At 43.0% G+C, this 21,586-nt stretch overlaps 1 protein-coding gene across 3 annotated transcripts in view; it reads right to left on the bottom strand.

Annotated features, from left to right (window-relative positions):
* Positions 1-12,796, bottom strand: part of MYOF (myoferlin) — a 158,085-nt gene extending 145,289 nt beyond the window's left edge. For all 3 annotated transcript variants that reach the window (XR_013449672.1, XM_078077354.1, XM_078077355.1), the window contains exon 1: positions 12,631-12,796. Coding sequence is in view for 2 of the 3 variants with exons in the window: in XM_078077354.1 (XP_077933480.1) it covers positions 12,631-12,718 (88 nt within the window). In the remaining variant the exon portion in view is untranslated. The remainder of the gene's footprint in view (positions 1-12,630) is intronic.
* Positions 12,797-21,586: the final 8,790 nt, after the last annotated feature.

Below are 21,586 nucleotides of genomic sequence, written 5' to 3'. Positions count from 1 at the left end.
TAATAAAATGGCTCGGACTCAATTATCAGAGGAATGATTCACCGCTAAGCTATGATAGCTCTGAGCTTCTGAGTCACAGCAAGTCATAAAGACTTTCATTACCCTGTGGGAACTCACCCCTGGAAGGCTGCATTTTGTTTTTCTTCTTTTTTTTAAGTTCTTGTGTTCTTGGTACATGTTCTTCCTCTCTCAGCCTGGGTCCAAATGATCCCCACACACTGAGCCACTCAATCCACTCAGTGGAAAGACAGCGTTCGTAATTTGACTTGGTTGTTTTAGGCAGAGGTTGCGTGTTACCTCTTTAGCCATGCTGACCTTGGGGAATGCACACGGGAGACTATGGAATCAGACAGTCCTGAGCTGAATCCTGACTGGTTCCTGCCTCTGTTTCTCCATGTGTAAAATGAAGATGACGTAAGACCTACTCCTTCAAAATGCCCATGAGGATTAAATAAGACAACAGGCACAGGTAGGGTCATAGCATCAGGGCTTCATAAATGGTGGTGGTGGTACAGCAAGTGGTCGGTACTCAGCCCCCCCCCCCGCCCCTGCCCCAAGCCAGAACCTCCCGAAGACCTAAGTAGCAATGAACGCTTACAGCATTTTCTATGTATGTGCTTTCCTTTTACTCATGCTGATCCTCACAACTACACTCTGAGGTGGGGACTGTTACCCTGCCCATTTTGTAGATGGGACAACTGAGGTTCGGAGACGCTGGGCAGCAGTGAGCGAGAGGAAGACCTGCACTCCTCACCGCGGTGGCTGTCCTCCCGCTGTCTGTGCTGTATGATAACCGCACGCGGCTGTGTACATCTAAATCAATGAAAACTAGAAAATATTAAAAATTCAGTTCCTCAAGTGACACTGGCCACATTTCAGTGATCAGCAGCCACACGTGGCTCATGGCTACCATCGCGAACAGGGCAGATCTCGAACACCCCCCCCATCCTAGAACATTTCAGGAGACAGCTCTGATCCAAATAGTCGAGCACACAAATAAGTGACTGCCGAATGAAGTAAATAAAAACGAGTAAATCTCTGCTTTAGTATCACCACATGGACTAGTTGTTTTGACAAAAGATGCACCCAACCTAGACCTGTTTTCTAGATTCGTAGCTTCACCTTGGGAGAGGAGAGCATAAAAGTCTGGCATCAGCTGTTCTCGTTTGATTTGCAAACTTCTTACTTCCTTAGTCCCTAACCTAGACCACTAATTTTTCACTTTGCCACATGCAAAGAGAGAAAAACTTCAAGAGGTCAGGTCAGAGTAAACATCTATTTTTTTAGGTTTATTTATTTATTTTTCATAATCTCTACACCCAACGTGGGGCTCAAACTCACAACCTCAAGATCAGGAGTCGCATGCTTTTCCAACTAAGCCAGCCAGATGCCCCCAGTAAACACCTATTTTTAGTCCAAGTACCTTAAATACATCATCTCATTTGACTTTTACAACCTTCAAAAGTAGGTCTTATACCCACTTTACAGCTGGGAAGACTGAGATGCAGAGAAGTTTCTTGCCATTAATAAGACCAAAGCCCGGGCGCCTGGGTGGCTCAGTTGGTTAAGCGACTGCCTTCGGCTCAGGTCATGATCCTGGAGTCCCTGGATCGAGTCCCACATCGGGCTCCCTGCTCGGCAGGGAGTCTGCTTCTCCCTCTGACCCTCCCCCCTCTCATGTGTTCTCTCTCATTCTCTCTCTCTCAAATAAATAAATAAAATCTTTAAAAAAAAAAAAAAAAAATAAGACCAAAGCCCTACTATCATGGTCAGAGGTAGGCTGGGGCTCCCCTTCCTTCCAGCTTCCTTTGTGGTGCAGCTTAGTGGATTCCAAACAGCCTGTGGAAACTCTGAAATCTTAGGTATTCAAGATCAGTTTTGTAGTTTGTGGGCAGAGGGCCCTGGTTCCATCTGGTCCCTCTGGCCTGTGAGAACCTGACTGTCACCAGTGAGACCCCTTGACCCCTGAATTGACTGACTTCCAGGAAACTCCCAGAAGTTTCTGCCTGTCAATTTCATCTTTTTTTTTTAACATTTTTTATTTTGTTATGTTAATCACCATTCATTACATCATTAGTTTTTGATGTAGTGTTCTATGATTCATTGTTTGCGTATAACACCCAGTGCTCCCTTCAGTAAGTGCCCTCTTTAATAACCATCACCAAGCTAACCCATCCCCCCGATCCCCTCCCCTCTAGAACCCTCAGTTTGTTTCTCAGAGTCCATAGTCTCTCCTGGTTCGTCTCCCCGTCTGATTTCCCCCCCTTCATTTTTCCTTTCCTACTATCTTCTTTTTTTTTTTTTAACATAAATGTATTATTTGTTTCAGAGGTACAGGTCTGCGATTCAACAGTCTTACACAATTCACAGCGCTCACCATAGCACATACCCTCCCCAGTGTCTGTCACCCAGCCACCCCATCCCTCCCACCCCCCCACCACTCCAGCAACCCTCAGTTTGTTTCCTGAGATTAAGAATTCCTCATATCAGTGAGGTCATATGATACATGTCTTTCTCTGATTGACTTATTTCGCTCAGCAAAGCTAATGAACGAATTGCTGGAACAGGAAAAGAAACATGTGAGGATCTGTATGCAGATGAACCAGAAAGTGCCCAACAGTTACCTCAGCTTCACTATAATGTTAAAATCCCCCTCTGAATATTCATCCCAAGCTCTAATAAAAGGAGCCTCCCATGCCTTTGGAATTATTTCCATGATCTCCTTATTTGTACGAATGCAGATGACATTGAGAGGCAACTCCACATGGTGTAGTCTTTGTCTGTAACTCACAACAGAGGGGACTCACTTTGGTCTGGTATCATGACCAGAGTGAATCAGATGAGGAGCTAGAGCCTTTCATTCAGTAACTGCTTATTACTCATCTACTACCTGCCAAGCACTAAGCTAGGTGCTGGGGAAAGAGACAGTCTCTGACCTCATGAAGCTTACTTTCCGATGGAGGAGGCAGACAGAAATCAAGTAAGCCAGCAAATATATAACTGTGTGTTTTGACAGGAACCACGAAGGAGTATAGGATGTTAGGAGAGACAAATATGGAGGGACCTGTTAGGACCTCTGGTTCCAGCCCTGCCCTGGGGAACCCAGACCAATCAGAAGGCCTGGCATTGCAGGGGACCAAGGCTATTTCCCATCTGCCTTCAGCTCTGCTATGGCTCTTGGCATGACCTCGGCCACACAGACATCACAGGGCCAGGGCTCCAATGGCTAACAGGTCATCAGCCTTGCTCAGGCTGCTGCTGCGCCCCCCCCCCCCCCATCGCAGAAGGGCTTGCCTTGCTGCTGGCCATTGAGGCTGCAGACTACGCTGCTGAGAGCCTCACTCTGAGTTGTGAAGTATGTGGAGTTGAAAATCCAAGTCAACAGAGAGTTGCTAAGAATCTACTATGTTCACATCCATCAGGATGACCATTATGGAAACAAAACAAAACAAAACCAGAAAATAAGTGTTTGTCGAGGATGTGGAGAAAGTGGAACCCTGAACATTGCTGGGAGGAATGCTAGTAAAATCATGCCGTCAGTATGGAAAAGAGTGTAGTGGTGGCTCAAAACATTAAACACAGCATTACCGCACGACCCAGAAATTCCAATTTGGGCTTTATGCCCAAAAGAATGGAGAGCAGGAACTCAAAAACAGTATTTGTACACCCATGTTCAGAGCTTCATTACTCACAGTAGCCAAAAGGTGAAGCAACCCAAGTGCCCACTGATGGATGAATGGATAAACAAAATGTGGCGTATACATACAGCCTTACCAAAAGAAAAAATTCTGACACCTGCTACAACACAGATGAACCCTGAGGACATTAGGCCAAGTGAAATAAGCCAGCCACAAATGGACAAATATCGAATGATTTCACTCACATGAGGTACCCGGGTAGTCAAATTCACAGAGACAGAAAATAGAATGATAGCTGCCAGGGGCAGGGGTGGGGGTGGGGGATGAGGAATTATTATTTAATGAGTATAGAGTTTCAGTTTGGGAAGACGAGAAAGTTCTGGGGACTGAAGATGGTGATGATAGCACAAGGACATGAATGTACTTAATGCTACTAAACTGTATACTTAAAAATGGTTACAGTGGTAATGTTTATGCTATATACATTTAACCACAATTAAAACAACAGCAACAACAAAGAACCTATCATGCGCCTGCTCAAGAAGTTACAATGCGCGCTCAGGGAATCAGACATTGGCTCTGCCTTCCACCTGCTTGTACGGCACAGCTACCAAGCAGCCCATTTCTTTTTTTTTTTTTTAAATATTTTATTTATTTATTCATGAGAGTCAGAGAGAGAGAGGCAGAGGCAGAGGGAGAAGCAGGCTCCCTGCCTAGCAGGGAGCCCGATGCGGGGCCTGATCCCAGGACCCTGGGATCATGACCTGAGCCGAAGGCAGACGCTTAACCATCTGAGCCACCCAGGCACCCCCAAGCATCCCATTTCTTCATCTAAGCCTGGGCCACCCCTCAGATGGCCCCCAGGGTTTTGTATGCCCCGCCCCAGCAGTGGGGCGGGGGAAGGGGTGGAGACATAAAAAGGGGAGGAAGCTAGTGTTTGCCATACAACTACACATGGTCCCTGCCTCGGGATGGTACAACTTCATTTTTCAACTTTATGATGGTGCAAAAGCAATTTGCATTCAGTGGAAACGTACTTTGAAATTTGAATTTGGATGTTTTCCTGGGCTAGCGCTCTGCAGTATGATACTCTCATGGTGCTGGGCAGGGGCAGGGAGGGGCAGGGAGCACGGCTGCCAATCACCCACACAATCACAAGCGCAAACAACTGATACACTTAACAACCATTCTGCACCCAGCCAGCCATTCCGTTTTTCACTTTCACTACAGTATTCAATAAATTACATGAGATATTCGATACTTTATTATAAAGCAGGCTTTGTGGTGGATGATTTTGTCCAGATGATGTAGGCCAATGTGTTTTAAGTATGTTCAAGTTAGGCTGGGCTAAGCTATGATGTTCTGTAGGTGAGGTGTATTGAATGCGTTTTCAACTTACCATGGGTTTATTGGGATGTAACCCCATCATAAGTCAAGGAAGATCTGTATTATGTGCCAGACACTATGATAGTATTTTAGATATTTAATCATTGTCGATCCTTATGATGTCCCTGTGAGGTACGTATCGTTCTCCTCTTTTTATAGTTGAAGAAATAAAGGCTCAGAAATAGTGTTGATCAAAAATATTTAGCTCTCAATGATACACCCAAGAGTGAAACTTAGTCTGCCCAGTCCAAAGCTTATCACTTTACGTGTATTGTGTTGATTACAGAAAGAAGGGGGCTCTTTTAGGGGATGGAGTGGGGTTGGTCAGATAGTAACTTCAAGATGGCAAAGCAGCAAATGCCGCAGCTGCAGGGAGCTGGACCAGGTAGTTCATGGTCTAGGCCCTCAAAGCTCAGCTCGTGTAGTAGAGGCATCTGGGATACCTGTCTTGTAAGTCTGTATCCCTTGGCACAGCTGATTAGACCAGGGGTGAACACCTGCCCAAAACTGAGCCAACTGGTATCTTTCCCTCAAAGAAGAGACACTGAGGCTGTAGCAGATATAGAACGCAGACCAAGTCACCTCCACAGTAACCCAAAGCCCCATGCACACTGCCAATAGCAGAGCAGCAGGACTAAGAGATTCCACGAAGGCAGCCAGTGCACAGAGAGAAAACGGACGTCATGCGCAGGGAGGAGGAAGGGCATGACGTCCCGTAGTCCTTGGGGGAGTGAGAGTGAACGCCACCCTGCTTGACACAATTCTGGCTCCTGTGAAGCCCATGATTTAGATTCTGGAAGATCTCTCTCTAGATTTGGGGAAAAACAAAAAGACAAAACCACACTTCATTTGAGCAAGCTTGCGGGTATGTGTTCCCTGCAATTAAGCAGTTGCCGGCCATGACACCTTATCTTTCAGGCAGGCCAACCGGGTAGGGAGAGAAGGACCTTATGTGAATGAGGCCACCGCTCAGCTTGGTTAGAAATGCTCCCCGTTGGCCTTTGGGAAAACAGCAAAATTTTTCTTCCCTGTCACTTTCTATTTCTATGCCCTTCTCTCCCTCCGTGGGCACCCTCCCTCCTGTCTCAGGTAGCTCCTGTTATGCTGGCCCCCTGCAGAGCCACCACCCCACCCCAGCCCTGTACTCACCTGCAGGGTGAACACCCTGGCTGGGAGGAAGGCAGTGTGAGTCCCATTTCACAGAAGAGTGTGAGGAAGGATGGTCCAATGAGCCTGCCCAGTGTGGTTTTCTTACTCCTTTAATTCAGTCAGATTGCTTTCTCAGTATCTTTTATGTTCATTCCTTCCTTCTCATTCTAGCCCTGGGATAAACTCCCTCTGCCCTGCAAAGCATTTGCCTCAACCAGTAAACCTTCTCTTTAGTCACACTCACTAGTACTAATAACCTGTCCACAATGCTGCCTAATGTCTCCCCACTGGTTTATGAGTAAAGCACCATCCCTAACCACACTGGATTACCCTCTGTCAACCTCATCACACAAGCCCATGGCTCCCTGGCGTTTCTGTGCTGTTTCAAAGCCTGGCATGTCTTCCTTCTCATCATTTCTGTCAAATTTCCTCATCCTTTAAGACCGAATCAAGTGATACTTCCCCACAGAGATTATTCCGCTTCCATCTGCTCTTACATTGTAATTCCATACATCTGTTCTGGTTTGTTTCTCATTCTTGTGTTCTGACTAGTTGATTTCCTAGGCCTAGGAGACCAAACCACGCTATGTATATTTTTCTAGATTTATTCCTCACATACTGTCTGGTGCTTGTAGATCTCCATAAAAACAAATGTTATCAAATGGGGAAAGAAGTTTAGGGGTTCCCATGTGCAATTTCACATGTATATTCATTGAATCCTCAAACAACCCTGTAAGGTAGATGTTATTAAGAACACCGAAGCTGAAAATTTTAATTCATTTGCCCATGAACACATAGGAAGTAAAGGATGGGAAATGGGATTTTTATTCAGGCCTCCCTGGCTCCAAAGCCCAGGGCCTTTGCACCCTAATGCCCAATAGCTTTGCCACCAAACACCTAATGCTAAGTTAGCTGATAAAGCTTAAGGTGCCAGTTGTCCAAGCAGCTGTTTCTGTGTGTTTGGAGCCACTCACAGCACACCCCTACTCAACAGGACAGTTGTTCTATAGATATTACACCAAGGATAGGTGACCATTGCCATGTCATGGCACATGCATTATGCATTATAGGCCACTGAACAGTTCATGTATGAATTTTCACCATAAAATCTTAACAGCTTCACATTTTCCTTGCAGCATCAAGCATGCAAAAAGTAGGGGCGCCTGGGTGGCTTAGTCGTTGGGTATCTGCCTTCGGCTCAGGTCATGGTCCCAGGGTCCTGGGATCGAGCCCCTCATCGGGCTCCCTGCTTGGCGGGAAGCCTGCTTCTCCCTCTCCCACTCCCCCTGCTTGTGTTCCCTCTCTCACTGTATCTCTCTCTGTCAAATAAATAAATAAAATCGTTAAAAAAAAAAAAAGAATGCAAAAAGTACTACAACACCGATTTGTCCCTGGGTAACAGGTGCTAGGAATTGATTATGCTCAGTGTTCAGGAATGTGCAGGGCTGCCTGGTGGGCTCAGTTGGAAGAGCATGTGACTCTTGATCTCAGGGTCATGAGTTCGAGCCCCACGCTGGGTGTAGAGCTTACTTAAATAAATAAACTTAAAAAAAAAAAAGAAAAAAGGAGTGTGTGAAGTGACCCTTTGCCAAGCTTCATCCACAAAGCACCTTCGGGAATATTAAGTTTAATTCTTCCTGAAAGAAGGGAGATTGGCAGACTTCTGATGGTCCCCTTCAGGACCAAGAATCAATGACTTTATTGCACTAAGCTGTCTCAAATCTCCTGCCAGCTCTGCTTCCATGGTCAACATCTAAAATGTATGCTCAACATCGACAATATGCTAGGGGTTGGAGAGGATATAAAAATCTCATTCCTTTTTGGCAGGGCCAAATCCCATGGGGATGGAGAAACTCACCAGTAAACCCAAACCAGCAAATACCAGCAACTTTGGGTATGCCTTGAGGGCATGCATGTATGTAAGAGATGTTGTAGAAGAGGGGAAGAAAAACAAACCACATTAATTCATTTTTAAAAGGCACCTGTGGTTTTGTAAATGACTGAGAGCCTGTAAAATGTGCCTTTGGGAAGTATACCTCTGAGAGTTCCCATGCTTCATTCAATAGAGTGGGGCCACTTTCCTTAGGTGGTGATTCTCCAAGCTCTGTACTCCCAGAAGTGAGGGAAACGACTCAGTAGATTAAACACTTCTGCTTTCTTGAGTGTTTAGTAAATGCAGGACAGTGGTTCTATGGGAGTATCAACATGGCATGATTGTTAGTTGAGCCTGTGGGAATCTTGTTGACTAGTCCAATGGTGTATCTGGATAAACCAAGTCACCATGTGGGCTGCTCCCCAGATGCCTTCACAGATGACAGTGAATGAGACCCATTGGATCTTTCCCCCATCATGCTTCATCCTTCTTAAATGGAATTCCATAGCTTTTCTGCTTATTTAAAAGGTTATTTTAAAAAATCTAACTGTAAATTTTCAAATAGCAAACTGCTTTTTTGCTTAAAATAGTCAGAAAATTCTCTATTGCATAAATCCCAGCCTTGGGATATCTCTACAGATCTACTCCCTTTCAGATAAGCCATTAAAACTCCATTTTTCAAAAGAAGAAAAAGAAAGCATTCTCAGAGAGGTCAAGTGGCTTCCTTAAGACTACAAAGTTGATAAGCTCTTTAAAAGGAGGTCCTAGAAATATCTAGGATTTCACTCCAAAAACATGCCCAAATGAAATTACAGGTATCTGGAAAAATAGGTAATAATGTGACAATTATTTGGTGACCATCTGAATAATAGCCCTTTCGCAAGTCAATGATCTACACAAGACCAGAACAGAAAATTCTGGCTAATGAAATGGACAATATCATAAGGATGGAATGAGAAAAATACTATCGTTGCAACAACTATGCACCCTAGGAGCTGGATGTTTCATATGAATGCAATGTTGTCACATTGTAAAAGCATAGCAATATTAAGGACTGCAAGAAAATTTCCTCTCCATCAATCTAATGCTAAAAGATTTGACACCAAAGCAAGAGTTGAGCCAAAGGGAAAATGGAAATCCATAGCAATAACCAGCAAAACCATCTTTAAGAGAAAAAAGAAAAAAGCCAAAAACCAAAAAACAACACAACACAAAAAGGCAACAACAACAAAAAGAATCTGTCCTTCAGAAATGCACACACTCACAAAGATATGCACTGCGAGAGCAAGTCCACTGCAGCAGGAACACGGCTAACGAGGAGCTGTTGTAACAACTTACATGTCGGAAGCAAAAAGTCAAGAAGAATCCAAATCAAACCTTTCTGACTAGTTACTCCTAGGTAGTAAGAGTGGCTTGAAAGAAAGAATAGGAGGAATGTGGTGAGGATTTTTACTTTTGAGTTGTATAATCCCTTCTGGATTGTTTGTTTTGTTCTTACATTGCATTATTTTTTTATTTAAAAATGTCTTAAATATTACTTTTAAACAAATTTTAAGCCTGATGTGTTGGAGGCATCATGACGTCTTGGAGTTGAGAGAAGCTGCAGGCATCTCAGGCAGATTCAGCTTCACAGCCTGGCTGTCTGCATGGAACGCAAGAGAGAATGGCCACCTCTAGCTTGCAAGTGCTCTGGCCTTAGGAGCTCGCTTCCAGAAGCTGGTGCACCCCAGTGATGTGAAAAATCAAATAAGATTCATGGTTTTCATAATCTACTCCTGCACTGCGAAACATCCATGACGTTGTCTCAATAGGGACTCCAGTAACTCCCAAATCCTCCTGGTTCCTACCAGGTCCTAAGTTCGGTAGTCAACCTCAGGAGAGCCTGGAACACAACAGACTGAGCTGAACTCTAAACCAGTTGGTTGGCCGTGCAGCACATTCTCTACTACAGTGTAACTACAGTCTCACGGGGCCTCGGGGTCTATATAGTCATCACCCCCAACACCCGTCACTGGGACATTCTTCCTACCATCTTGGAGTTGGAGGAGAATTGGTTTTTGCCCTGACCTTGCCATTTTATGTACTCAAAGGTTAGTATTTTACACATTTCAGTAAACATGGGGGCTTTCTTTGATCTTCTCTTAGGGCCTTTTACCTCTTACTCTCCACACTTCACCCCTCCACATCATACCGTGAAGCGCATCCAGCTCTACTCCCTGCTCCCTCGGATAGACATATCATTGTAATAAGCATCCTTAGTTCTGTCAGCACTTAATGTTACTTAATTATACACAGTGTCAAAACTGGGAGGCACACCTGGAAAGGGTCTGCCGGCACCAGTGTTTAAAACTATGAAAGAGAGGGCGCCTGGGTGGCTCAGTCGTTAAGCGTCTGCCTTCGGCTCAGGTCATGATCCCAGGGTCCTGGGATCGAGCCCCGCATCGGGCTCCCTGCTCGGCGGGAAGCCTGCTTCTCCCTCTCCCACTCCCCCTGCTTGTGTTCCCTCTCTCGCTATCTCTCTCTCTGTCAAATAAATAAATAAAAAATCTTTAAAAAAAATAAAAAATAAAAAATAAATAAAATAAAATAAAACTATGAAAGAGATTGAGAGCGAGAAATAGGCCATTTCTGTTCCAGTATCTGCTCCAGTACCTGAGGCTCTGCCTTCCACATCTTGGTGAGAGCAATACATGGAACTATAAAATGATAAAATTTTGTAGCCAGAAGGAACCTCGAGGAGATCAGTTTCCTTCATTCCACAGCTCAGAAATTGGAGGCCTGGGTGGTAAATCTGGGTCATTTAGGAAATATCAGCCAGAGTCTGCGCTTTCCTACTCTGAGCTCAGAGTTGTTTCTGCTGTCAGGTTGCTTGTCAGACGAATGACTGCCTGACTTTACCACCCAGTTTGCACAACCAAAGGAGACTGGAAGAGAGACTCAAGTTTAAATGATCTAGTAAATATAATTATTTGGAGAGACTACATTTGCCCAATTTAACTGAAGTTTTCCACTTTCCACTGAGTTTTTATGTTGATAGCCTCAGGCATATTTTTAGTCACTTGAAAGTTTTGACCAATGCTGAATATACATTGAAGACAAAATATAAGTCAGATTTCAATCCAGTATTAAATTCTAATTCCTCTATAATCTGTATGACTTGCCTCAAATAATGACATCACCAGGTTGAACCCAATATATTTTTACATGTCTTTACATGTCAATGGTGAAGGTACAAACTTTTCATGTTATGTCCCTATTATGCAATCACTTCAAGGATAAACAAAAGACTTAAAAGCAACTAATGCGTGCAAGTGAACATTGTCATAACATGACTACATGATATTCACCAACCAGATTCTCAAATCACATTGTCTTTTAAGAATTGAACTTTTGCCCTCTAATCTTTTTTCTTTTTTTAACTAAACAACCATCTGACAGCTTTGGGTTTCATTTCTTTCATTTTCTTGCTCATCCTTATAGAGAAAGTTTTGATAAGAGAAATAGATAAAATAGACAAAAGAAAGGAGAAAGGCATAGATATACCAGAAACTGGAAGGGAGTAGTTGGTTCCTGGAGGAAGAGAGAAAAGTTGGAGGTGTGGTCAGAGGCGTGGTCAGGAACCCCTTGCCCATCAAGGCTCCTACTTTCTCTGTCTTCCCCTCTGGCTCTCATCCCTCCTGCCAGAAGTGAGCTGGCCATCTACCAGTGACCTCGAACAAACAGAAAATGATAAAGCTCCTAAACTCAGATTTAGACACATCTCCCAGGCCCAAACTGGGATCACTTACAATGCCTGGGAGTAAGCCGTCACAACTAGCCACTCCTGTCCTCCACTGCAATCCAGTGTCATAAAAGAATACACTTTTGGGAATTACAGTAGGCCTTGTAAAGATGATCTAATCTAAACCCTCCTCACTGTTTTTACAGAAAAGAGAACTGACATCCGGAGAAATGAGGTCACTTGCCCAAGGTTATTCAGCAAGACCAAAGTAGATGCCCAAACCACAGACTTGCTTTGTTCGGAGCTCTTTCCTCTATGAGCAATTTAAAAGCTATGGAACACACACTCTCCAAGTTGGAGAGATGAAGAACAATTACAAAACGGCACAAAACAACATGAAAACAAACTAATCCGAAATAATAACCTCACCCCAGCTCCCAGAAATCCGGTGAGGAAGCGGCAATGAGTGGGTTGTTTTATGGAGTAATGGTACCTGGAACAACGCAACTGCACTTTTCCCTCTGTCACCCATTTCTTGAAAAGACAGACAATAAAAATGCATACAAGACTGCCGAAACTTACTTTGAACCAACACAGGCCTTTTTGAGACTTAAAACTTGGGGATCAACAAATTTTTCCCTACACGGGCTTACAGAAATCACATTATTAAAGTTAAAACTTCCGGTCATTCAATGCGTCTCAAAACCCTGGGGGAAAATGAAATGCCTTCCACGGAAATGGGTCCTCTCCCCTCACCTGCACAGGTAAAAGCCAGAGAGGCTTCGCTTTAGTGTCAAAGGTGTGACCCACGAGGCTTCACATTCCACAACAGGACCTGAGAAAAGGAAGAAAACTTTCCTTACCCTTAAAAACCACAGAAACGATGGGATCCGGTTTCCCAAATTTCGTTTTAGGGATATTGCTGGCAGATTCCACTATCACCCGAAGCATGGCTCTTCCTGGGCAGAAAACAAGTTCCAGCAAACGGAGTTGAGCCGGGTCTGCGCTGGGGCTCCGCGCGCGCCGCACCGCAGGGGGAGGGCGTGGTGGTTGCGGGGGGGGGGGCGGGGGGGCGGTGAAGAAGGCAGATTTCTCCAGTCCCGAGCGCAGGGGGAAAGGCAAATGGGTGGATCTCTGACGGATCCTGTACTGAAGGCTACGTGTAAACTGACACCCCAACTCCCGAGGCCCCCGCCTGCCGCACCCGCTTATGAATTGAGAAGTGTGGAAGCGAAAAGGACCAAACCTCAACTAAAAATCATTATGTGCAACAAATGAAACCGAAGTGGGTTGGCGCTAATAAATGCGGCCAGGTCAGGAGACCACCAGGACACTGCTGCCTTTTAGCCAAAAATCGTGAAGCCGAATTGATTGGTTTTCAGCCTCCCCTTTTCATTCTTTTCTGAGCTTCATGGAGTTTTAAAACTTTAATTAGGTTTTTTTTTTTTTTTTTACTTTTGCTGTTTCTTCTCTCATGCTGTTGAACACACCTACTCAGCAACCACTTATGTTTAAAAAAAAAGAAAATCAGTTCAAGGGTGCCCCCTGTTGGATGGCAGAGGAATAACTGAGTTTATTGCAAGTAAACCCAATCCAGAGGGTTTGCAAAATTGGGTGGACTGAGGGCTGATCTTTTGCCTTACAAAAGGATTCAGCATAGGATTTCTTCAAAAATCCTTAAGAGATGACAGCTGGGCACTTAGGATTTCCTGCTCCATCAAAAGCTGCTAACAATCTTCAATGGAAATGGAGAAATGGCTCTCCATTTTTTCAGAGCTAACCCCCAGCAGTGTCTTCCCTTCCTAAGGCTTTATTCAAGGGAAGGGGACCATCGCAATAGATATAGGGACCACTGCAATGAATTTTGTAGTGGAGGAGAGAGATTGGGCTCAACTCGGAGTAGAGCATGGGCAAGTGTGAATTTATAGTCAGTGAGGGGGCCAGTGGATGCAAAGTTACTAGGAAGAAACATCAGGGGGAAAGGCGGTTTTGGTTAAACAGACCTAACAGGATTTTTGCTGAAGGTAGATCAGGATGACCAGACATCAGCTGGGTGATCGGGGAGGATGAGAAACCCCATCAGGTATCAAGAGTGATCAGATACGGAGGGTGGGGGGTTTTGGTTAAACAGACTTTTACTAGGAAGTGCACAGATGGGCCCAGGGGGAATGTGCAGAGGAGCCTGACTACAGAATCTCTGTGACCCTGAGGGTGTGTTAGGTGGTGTAGCCTGATGAGTAAGATCCCTAGAAGATGCCTGGGGTTAGTAGCCAGCCAGACCTGAGGATGGGTCCCTGCTTCACCATTTCTGAGCTATGTCACCTTACAAGTTTCTAACCACCACCCCCCCTTCTGTAGTTATCTAATCTGCGAGGTAAAGTTGTCATAAGATGAAGGTCTTAGTGTGGGGCCTACGCACAGAGCATGCACTGAGGCACACACGTACACAGCCGGACGCTCATGCTGGTATGTGATTTTGTAGCATTTCCTGTAATGCAAGTTGGCTTTAAATCAGGATCTTACTGTGTTCAGAAGAAAAGGCTAAAAACTTAGGGCAAAGGAGCACAGGGTTTCTTTCTACTTTTGAACACACACCCGAAAAGACCATTTGTAAGCAAACACTTCAAGTGCATTGAAAAAGCATGGAATTCTGTCTCCGCGAGCGCCTCAACTGCTTATATAAACAACCAGTGAACAATGCTATATACATTATTGACTGAAGAGACTATATTAGACTAAATAGTCTATATTTTGGTGGAATATAAGCAAAATTATGTTTATTTTGTTTAGCTGATTTTTATTTCTCCTTTTTTTTCTTTTTCCTTCCCCCCATTTCTCCTTTTCATTGTGAAACATATTACAGAAAAATTCATAGAACATAAATGTGACCATTTAACAAACTAACATCTAGGTCAGGATAGAGAACATTGCCAGCACTCCAGAAGCCCCTTGTTTATCCCATATGTCACATTGACCTTCTTCCCCCCGCCCCCCAGAGGTAACCACTCTCTTGATTTTTATGGTAATAATTTCTGTTCTTTATAATGTTTACCCCCTTGATTAGGACCTTTATATGATAATATGAATTATTTTATATATTACAAATTTTGTATACAAACATATACAAACCTATGTATATAATACACACATATATATATTCATACAGAATGAATTCTTTGCTATATTATGACCTTTGTAGAAATGGAATCATATAGTATGAATTGTTTTGTGTTTTGGCTTCTTTCCTACAACATTACATTTTGAGATCCATCCGTCTAACTACTTTGTTTACTCTTTGCTATCTAGCATTTCATTGTGTGAGTGTACCGCATTTTATTAATCCACTCTACTTTTGATGGACATTGGATTATCCAGAGTTAGGGGCTATTACAAAGGGCTACTGTGAACATGCTTGCGCATATTTCCTGCTACACATGTGCATGAACACATTAAGGATCTAACCTATGAGTGGAATTGTTGTATCAAAGGGAGTATGCATTTCTACAGAATTAGTGGGTAATTTAAAAATTGTTTTCCCAGGGCGCCTGTGTGGCTCAGATGGTTAAGCGTCTGCCTTCGGCTCAGGTCCTGATCCCAGGGTCCTGGGATCGAGTCCCGCATCAGGCTCCTTGCTCCTTGGGAGCCTGCTTCTCCCTCTGCCTCTCTCTCTGTCTCTCATGAATAAATAAATAAAATCTTTAAAAAAAAAAAAAAATTGTTTTCCCCAGTGGTTGTACTATTTAAAGTTTCATCAGCAGTGTGTGAGAACTCCTGCTCATATAGGTGGCAGTATTAGATTTTCCCATGTTTGCCCGCCCAGTGAGCTTATAAATAGTATTCCACTGGAGTTTTAATTTGTGTTTTTCAGGTTACTCATGAGGTTGAATACCTTTTCATATTTACCTGTCCTAATTTGCGAAGTGCATGTTCAAATCTTTTGCCAATTTTCCTTTTTGAGTTCTCTGTGTTTTTCTCACAAATTTGCAGGAGTTGTTTATGTACTTAATACTACTCCTTTGTGGGTTGTAGTTTAAATAAATTGAATTTATCAATATTTCCTTTATGATTAATATATTTTTCATATTAAGAAATCCTTTCCTACCCTGGGATCATGAAGCTATTCTTCAATATTACCTGCTGGAAGCATTTTGTTTCATCTTGCACATCTATTATTTTTTTAAGATTTATTTATTTATTTTGAGATAGAGATGGGGGAAGAGGAGGGGCAGAGGGAGAGAGAGAGACTCCTTAAGCAGACTCCGCCATGAGCGCAGAGCCCAATTTCATGACCCTGAGATCACGACCTGAGCCGAAACCAAGAGTCAGACACTTAACTGACTGCACCACCCAGGCGCCCCTCATCGTGCACATTTAGATTTATATTCCACTTGTAATTGATTATGTGTCATGTTCAAGGTCAGAGGTCACATTTCATTTTTTTCAAATATGGATATTCAATTGCTCCGTACCATTTATTGAAAAGTTTGTCCTTTCTCCAAACGTGGGTCATATATGAGATGTGTAGATGTGTGTGGGTCTGTTTCTATGTTTCTGGGGGGTTGGGGGGGGGTCTGTGCTGGGGCTTCAGTGGAGAATAAGCCCAAGTTCTGACCTGGTGGAGCTCTACATCTAGTGGGGACCACAAGCCAGGTCTCACGTGTCTATCATTTACTGCTTTTGGCAGAGAAAAAGAAATAGAAGAGAGGAGAGTCTTAGCGAAAAATCTAGATGTGAGGAGCAAAGTAATAGGATTGGAAAGAGGGGTTAGTGGAAGAGAAATGAAGATAAATTCATAATATCTTATTCCAATTTCAGTTTTGCAGAATCTTAGGTATTACCTAACAGCAATTTTCAAACTGGCATGCACAGAGGGTCCATTGTTAAGATCTCTTTCCTGAAATACTTCTTTAAGAAGTATTTCAGTTGATAACTAAAAGGATTTTTAGAACAAAAATACTATTTTTTGGTAGTTTAATTATAGGGTTTTGCATAGCAGTAGATGTTACTTTTAAATAACTTAATATATAGTATATTTAAATTTTGTTTCTTTAAAAAAAGCACCTGTTAGTGACTAAGTCTACATGGGGGGCAGGAGGGGACAAGGTATTTTATAACACTTGCCACCATTATATTGTCATTACAAGGCAATTGAGGAGCTAAACACAAAATAGGAATGAATCCGAACTTCTCCAACTCACTATGAACATATTCTAAAATAAACCTAGAAAAAAAAAAAAAAAGAAAGACCAGGGAAAAGTGGAATCATGTTAAGCCTTGTGCTCACTTTTATGTAAAACAACAATTTCTCATCAAAATGTTTGATAGACGAATGCTCCCAATTATCCTTCTGTAAGAGTCTTCATTCATTTATGGACATGGGCCTGTATTCAGCTAACAGCTAGTGGAAGTCTATTTGATGCCAAGCACAATGCTAACTACAAAGATGAATAAGACACATGTCCTCTCTGCAAGAAGCTCACAGTTAATTATAGCCCATTCAGGTGCATGCAGTGATAGAGGGCAGGCGAGGGCAAGCAGGGTAGGCTCCTGGAGGAGGTGGATTGAGTGCAGAATTCCTTAACTTACAGTGAGGTTACATCTCAATAAACCCATCCTAAGTTGAAAATATTGTAAGTTGATATTTATATTTAATGCATTAAATATCATAAATGCATTTAATATACCTAACCTACCAGACATCACAGCTTACTTAGCCTAGCCCACCTTAAACATGCTTAGAACACTTACATGAGCCTATAGTTGGGCAAAATCATTTAACACAAAATGTTGGCTCTCTCATGAAATGTATTGGGTATAGTACTGGAAGTGAAAAATAGAATGGTTATATGGGAGCAGAATGGTTGTAAGTTGTATGGGTTGCTGACCCTGGTGATGGTGTGGCTGACTGGGAGCTGTGGCTTGCTACGCCTGCCCAGCATTGTGAAAGAGGATAGTACCAGACAGCACCAGCCTGGGAAAGGATCACAATTTAAAATATGGTCTTTACTGAATGTATATCGCTTTTGTACCACCGTAAGATCAAAAAATTATTAAGTTGGGGATGTGTGTATTAATGGTTGAACTGACATATGTATGATCTGAAATAGAATTAAACAAATACACGTGGTGAGCATTAGAAACTTCAAGCCATTCAATGTTGGCGGAACATCACGTGTGAGGTGAAACGGTGGAGCAGCCAGCCTAAGCAGGCAGGCGGGCACTGCTCAGAGAGACTAGTTTGCTCTGTTAATAACAACTAACATCTAATGATTGCTCACTATGTGCCAGACGCTACCCTCAGCATTTTATTTTGTCTCATTCAATCCTTCCACTGCCCTATCCTATGGGGTAAGGACTATTTTATCATCCCCATTTTACAGATGAGGAAACTGAGGCCTAGTTTGGTTAAGCAGTGCCCAGGTTCTCACAGTGAGTGGAGCCAGGGTGTGAACACAGGCAGTCTGCCTCTGGACTCCATGTTCTTACCTCCTTATACCATGCCTCAGTGGCAGTGGGGACTTTACTAGAGATGCATTCTTCAGCAGGGAAACAAAATGATTGAATTACATACCAATACTCTGGATATAAATGAAACATTTTAATAACCCCACAGACTGAAAATTAATTTAAAAGGATCTAAAACAGGCTGAGCAGTCAGAGCCCAAGGAGCTGCTCTCTTCAAACAGAATGCACCATGAACTGAGAACCAACTCTTCTAAATGAAATTAGTCAGCAGGACAATCTGCCCAACCTGGCCCGGAAATGGCTTTCAAACGTGTTACTTACTGATAGGGCTGCTTTGATCTCAGCTAAATGCTAAGGGTGTCTCCCTATTTACTGATTTAGAATGCAGCCCTTCCTGGCTGACCATGCATGAACTCTTCTAACCCAGGAAAGAGCAGTGGGTTGACCCTGAGAAGGTGCTGGGCTCTAAAATGATGCTTTTTGTGCCTGTTAATAAATATTGATTACAAAAAGGAGGAGAGTAAAGAATTTGTCTATTTCTCCACAGTAGTGTAGGGCAGAGGACGTCCAGATCAGTTTGTTCATTTGTTCATTGGGCAAATTCTTATTAACTTCCTAATTTGTTCAAGCACTGTGATGTTAAGTGCTGAGGACATACTGGTGAGCAAAATCAGACAAATTCCTCAAGGAGTTGCAGTCTAGTGAAGGAAAAGGACACTAATCAAAGAATCACTAACAGGGGCGCCTGGGTGGCTCAGTTGGTTAAGCAGCTGCCTTCAGCTCAGGACATGATCCCAGAGTCCTGGGATCAAGCCCCACATCTGGCCCTCTGCTCAGTGGGGAGCCTGCTTCTCCCTCCCTCTGCCTGCTTGTGCTCTCTCTCTGTCAAATAAATAAATAAAATCTTTAAAAAAAATAAAAATAAATAAAAATTCCTTAAAGAAAAAGAATCACTAAGAACGTGCAATTATAACTATAGTGAATGCTTTGAAGAAGCAGGCTGTAAAGAGAGGAAATCCCCTTCTCTAGGAGGCAGGAAAGCCTTCCCTGAGGCAGTGAGGATTGAGCAGAGATCTGAAAGGGAAAAGAGATAATAGTGGGAGCATAAAGATTGTGGGACAGCCTGTGAAAAGGCCCTGAGGCAGGAAGAAGGCTGCTAGGTCAAGGAATCAAAGGTGTCCAGTGTGGCTGGTTTGAGACCAGGCAGGGGAGGTCAGTCTAGCTCTGCTAAGCCTGAAAGAACAAATTGGGGATTTGCTGTTTTATGCCAAGAACAAAGGTGGGTCAATAAAATGTTGTCAGTGTTTGTGTTGGGGAATGTGTGACATGATTAGATCTGCATTATTCCAAAAAAAATCCCTACTGAAGGGAAATTGGATTGGAAGGAGGCAAGAGTTTACTTGGTCCTTCTCTTCCTGCATTTAAAGAACATTTATTGTGTGCATACTGACGCTGTCCAATAGGAATGTAACAGAAGCCACATTTATCATTTTGAATTTTCTAAAAGTCATAGTAAAGAAAGTAAAAAAAGTCATAGTGAGATTAATTTTAATATATTTTATTTTTCCCAATATATCTATAATATTACCATCTCAGCATGTAATAATATAAAAAAAGTACTAGTGAAGTATTTTGAGTTCTTTTTTTCATACTTAGTCTTTGAAATCTGCTATGTATTTCACACAGCTCAATTTAGAAACAAAATTTTCATTAGAAATACATCTGTATTTAGATTTCATAAAACTTACACTTGAAAAAATAGGTTTGTGCAGCCAAGTTGTTCCAAACATATTTAAAGGTTTTCCAATAACTGAATCCATGACCAGTTTTTAAATTAAGTAATATGAAACATTCAGTTCCTCAGTCAGAGTCGCCACATTTCAAGCACTCGACAGCCGTATGTGGCTACATATTGGACAGAGCGGAAGGAGCTTTTCCATCACTGCAGAAAGTTGTATTGGAAAACAGAGATGTATCTGCTGGTGAGGCCCTGGGCATTCATCAGCATCCTTTTGGAAGACCTAATCTTTCAAAGTTGTTGATCATATTCATCTAGAACAGCCCCACTATTTCCTTTTATGAAGGCAGCCTTTTGGTACTGTTTTGGTTTCTCAAGAAGATTTTCCTACTGGGAGGACAATGAGCTAACCTGCTGAAATAAAGATCCAGTCGGCTTGGCTGTTACATTTTTGTTTGAACCCTTGCCCTAGGATCCCTCAGAGTAAGCTGTCAACATCAAAGTACTAGCACTTTTGTGAGGCCTTATGCAAACTACAACCCCTCACACTTCATGCCTGGCAGCACATATCTGCGAAGAGCAAACATTGATTTTTCAGGTCTAATAATGACAATTACAAAATTCAACAAGCCACAGGACCAATGAGCCTCCTGCCGGCTCTTCTTCCTCAGGGGTCCCCAGTCACAGAGGGAGTTCCCACCAGAAGAGAGGGACCTGGGAGCAGATGTGTAATCAAGGTGTCGGGGCCCAGCAGGCCCAGGCACCAGGCCCTCAGCTGCCAGTATGGTCTGCTGGGTACCAGTCCTCTTCACAGAGTCCCCTCCAGCTCCCTCCCTTCTTTACTCCCCATTTGGCTCAAAACTAAGCAGGGTGATTTCTTTCTCTGTCACTAAGAATTTTTGCAAATTTCTACGGAAACTAATTTTGCCCTTGCTCTCAACTGTGGGCAATGCATAACATTCACACCCTCCCTTGTCTTTTGCCACGACTTCCTCCCACCCCAATCCCATCTGATACTTTAACGTAACAGATGTGAAAGAGACCAATTCTATTCACTTTTCCATCAGAAATGTGAGCCCCTTGGAAGGAGGGACCAAACGTTATCTTCCTGTGTTTTAAAAAAAAATTCTTTAAAATTCTCTACACAGCTTCTCATCCATTTTATGCAGTTAGTGGGTGTTTGTTGCTTCTTACGTAATAATGGCTAATGTCAGTTGAGCATTTACTAAATGGCAAGCACTTTACACAGATTCTCCCATTTAATTCTTATATCCATTCTATAGGGTAGATATTATTTGCACTGTTTTAACAGATTAGGAAGCCCAGGCTCAGGGAGGTTAAATAACTTATTTAAGATCACACATCCAGTAAGAGGCAGTCAGGAGCTAAAAGCAGTCCTAATCTAGAGTTAACTGCTATGTGACACTGCTTTCCTCGGATGTTTTGCAACTGTATCCTTTTATTAAGTCTCTGGTGAGTTTACACTTGGTCTAAGAGAGAAAGTTTAGGCTGTCAAACACTCTTTGTGCCTCTTCGTTTTAGCAATAAAGCCCCTAAAGTGGCTAAGCATGACCCAGACTTGACCTATAGACATCAAGCCAGAGGGCAGCAATCTG

The sequence above is a fragment of the Halichoerus grypus genome, chromosome 7, assembly GCF_964656455.1.
Source record: "Halichoerus grypus chromosome 7, mHalGry1.hap1.1, whole genome shotgun sequence".
Classification (NCBI taxonomy): domain Eukaryota; kingdom Metazoa; phylum Chordata; class Mammalia; order Carnivora; family Phocidae; genus Halichoerus; species Halichoerus grypus.
Note: the sequence above shows the minus strand (reverse complement) of the source record. Positions and strands in the feature narration are given on the sequence as shown.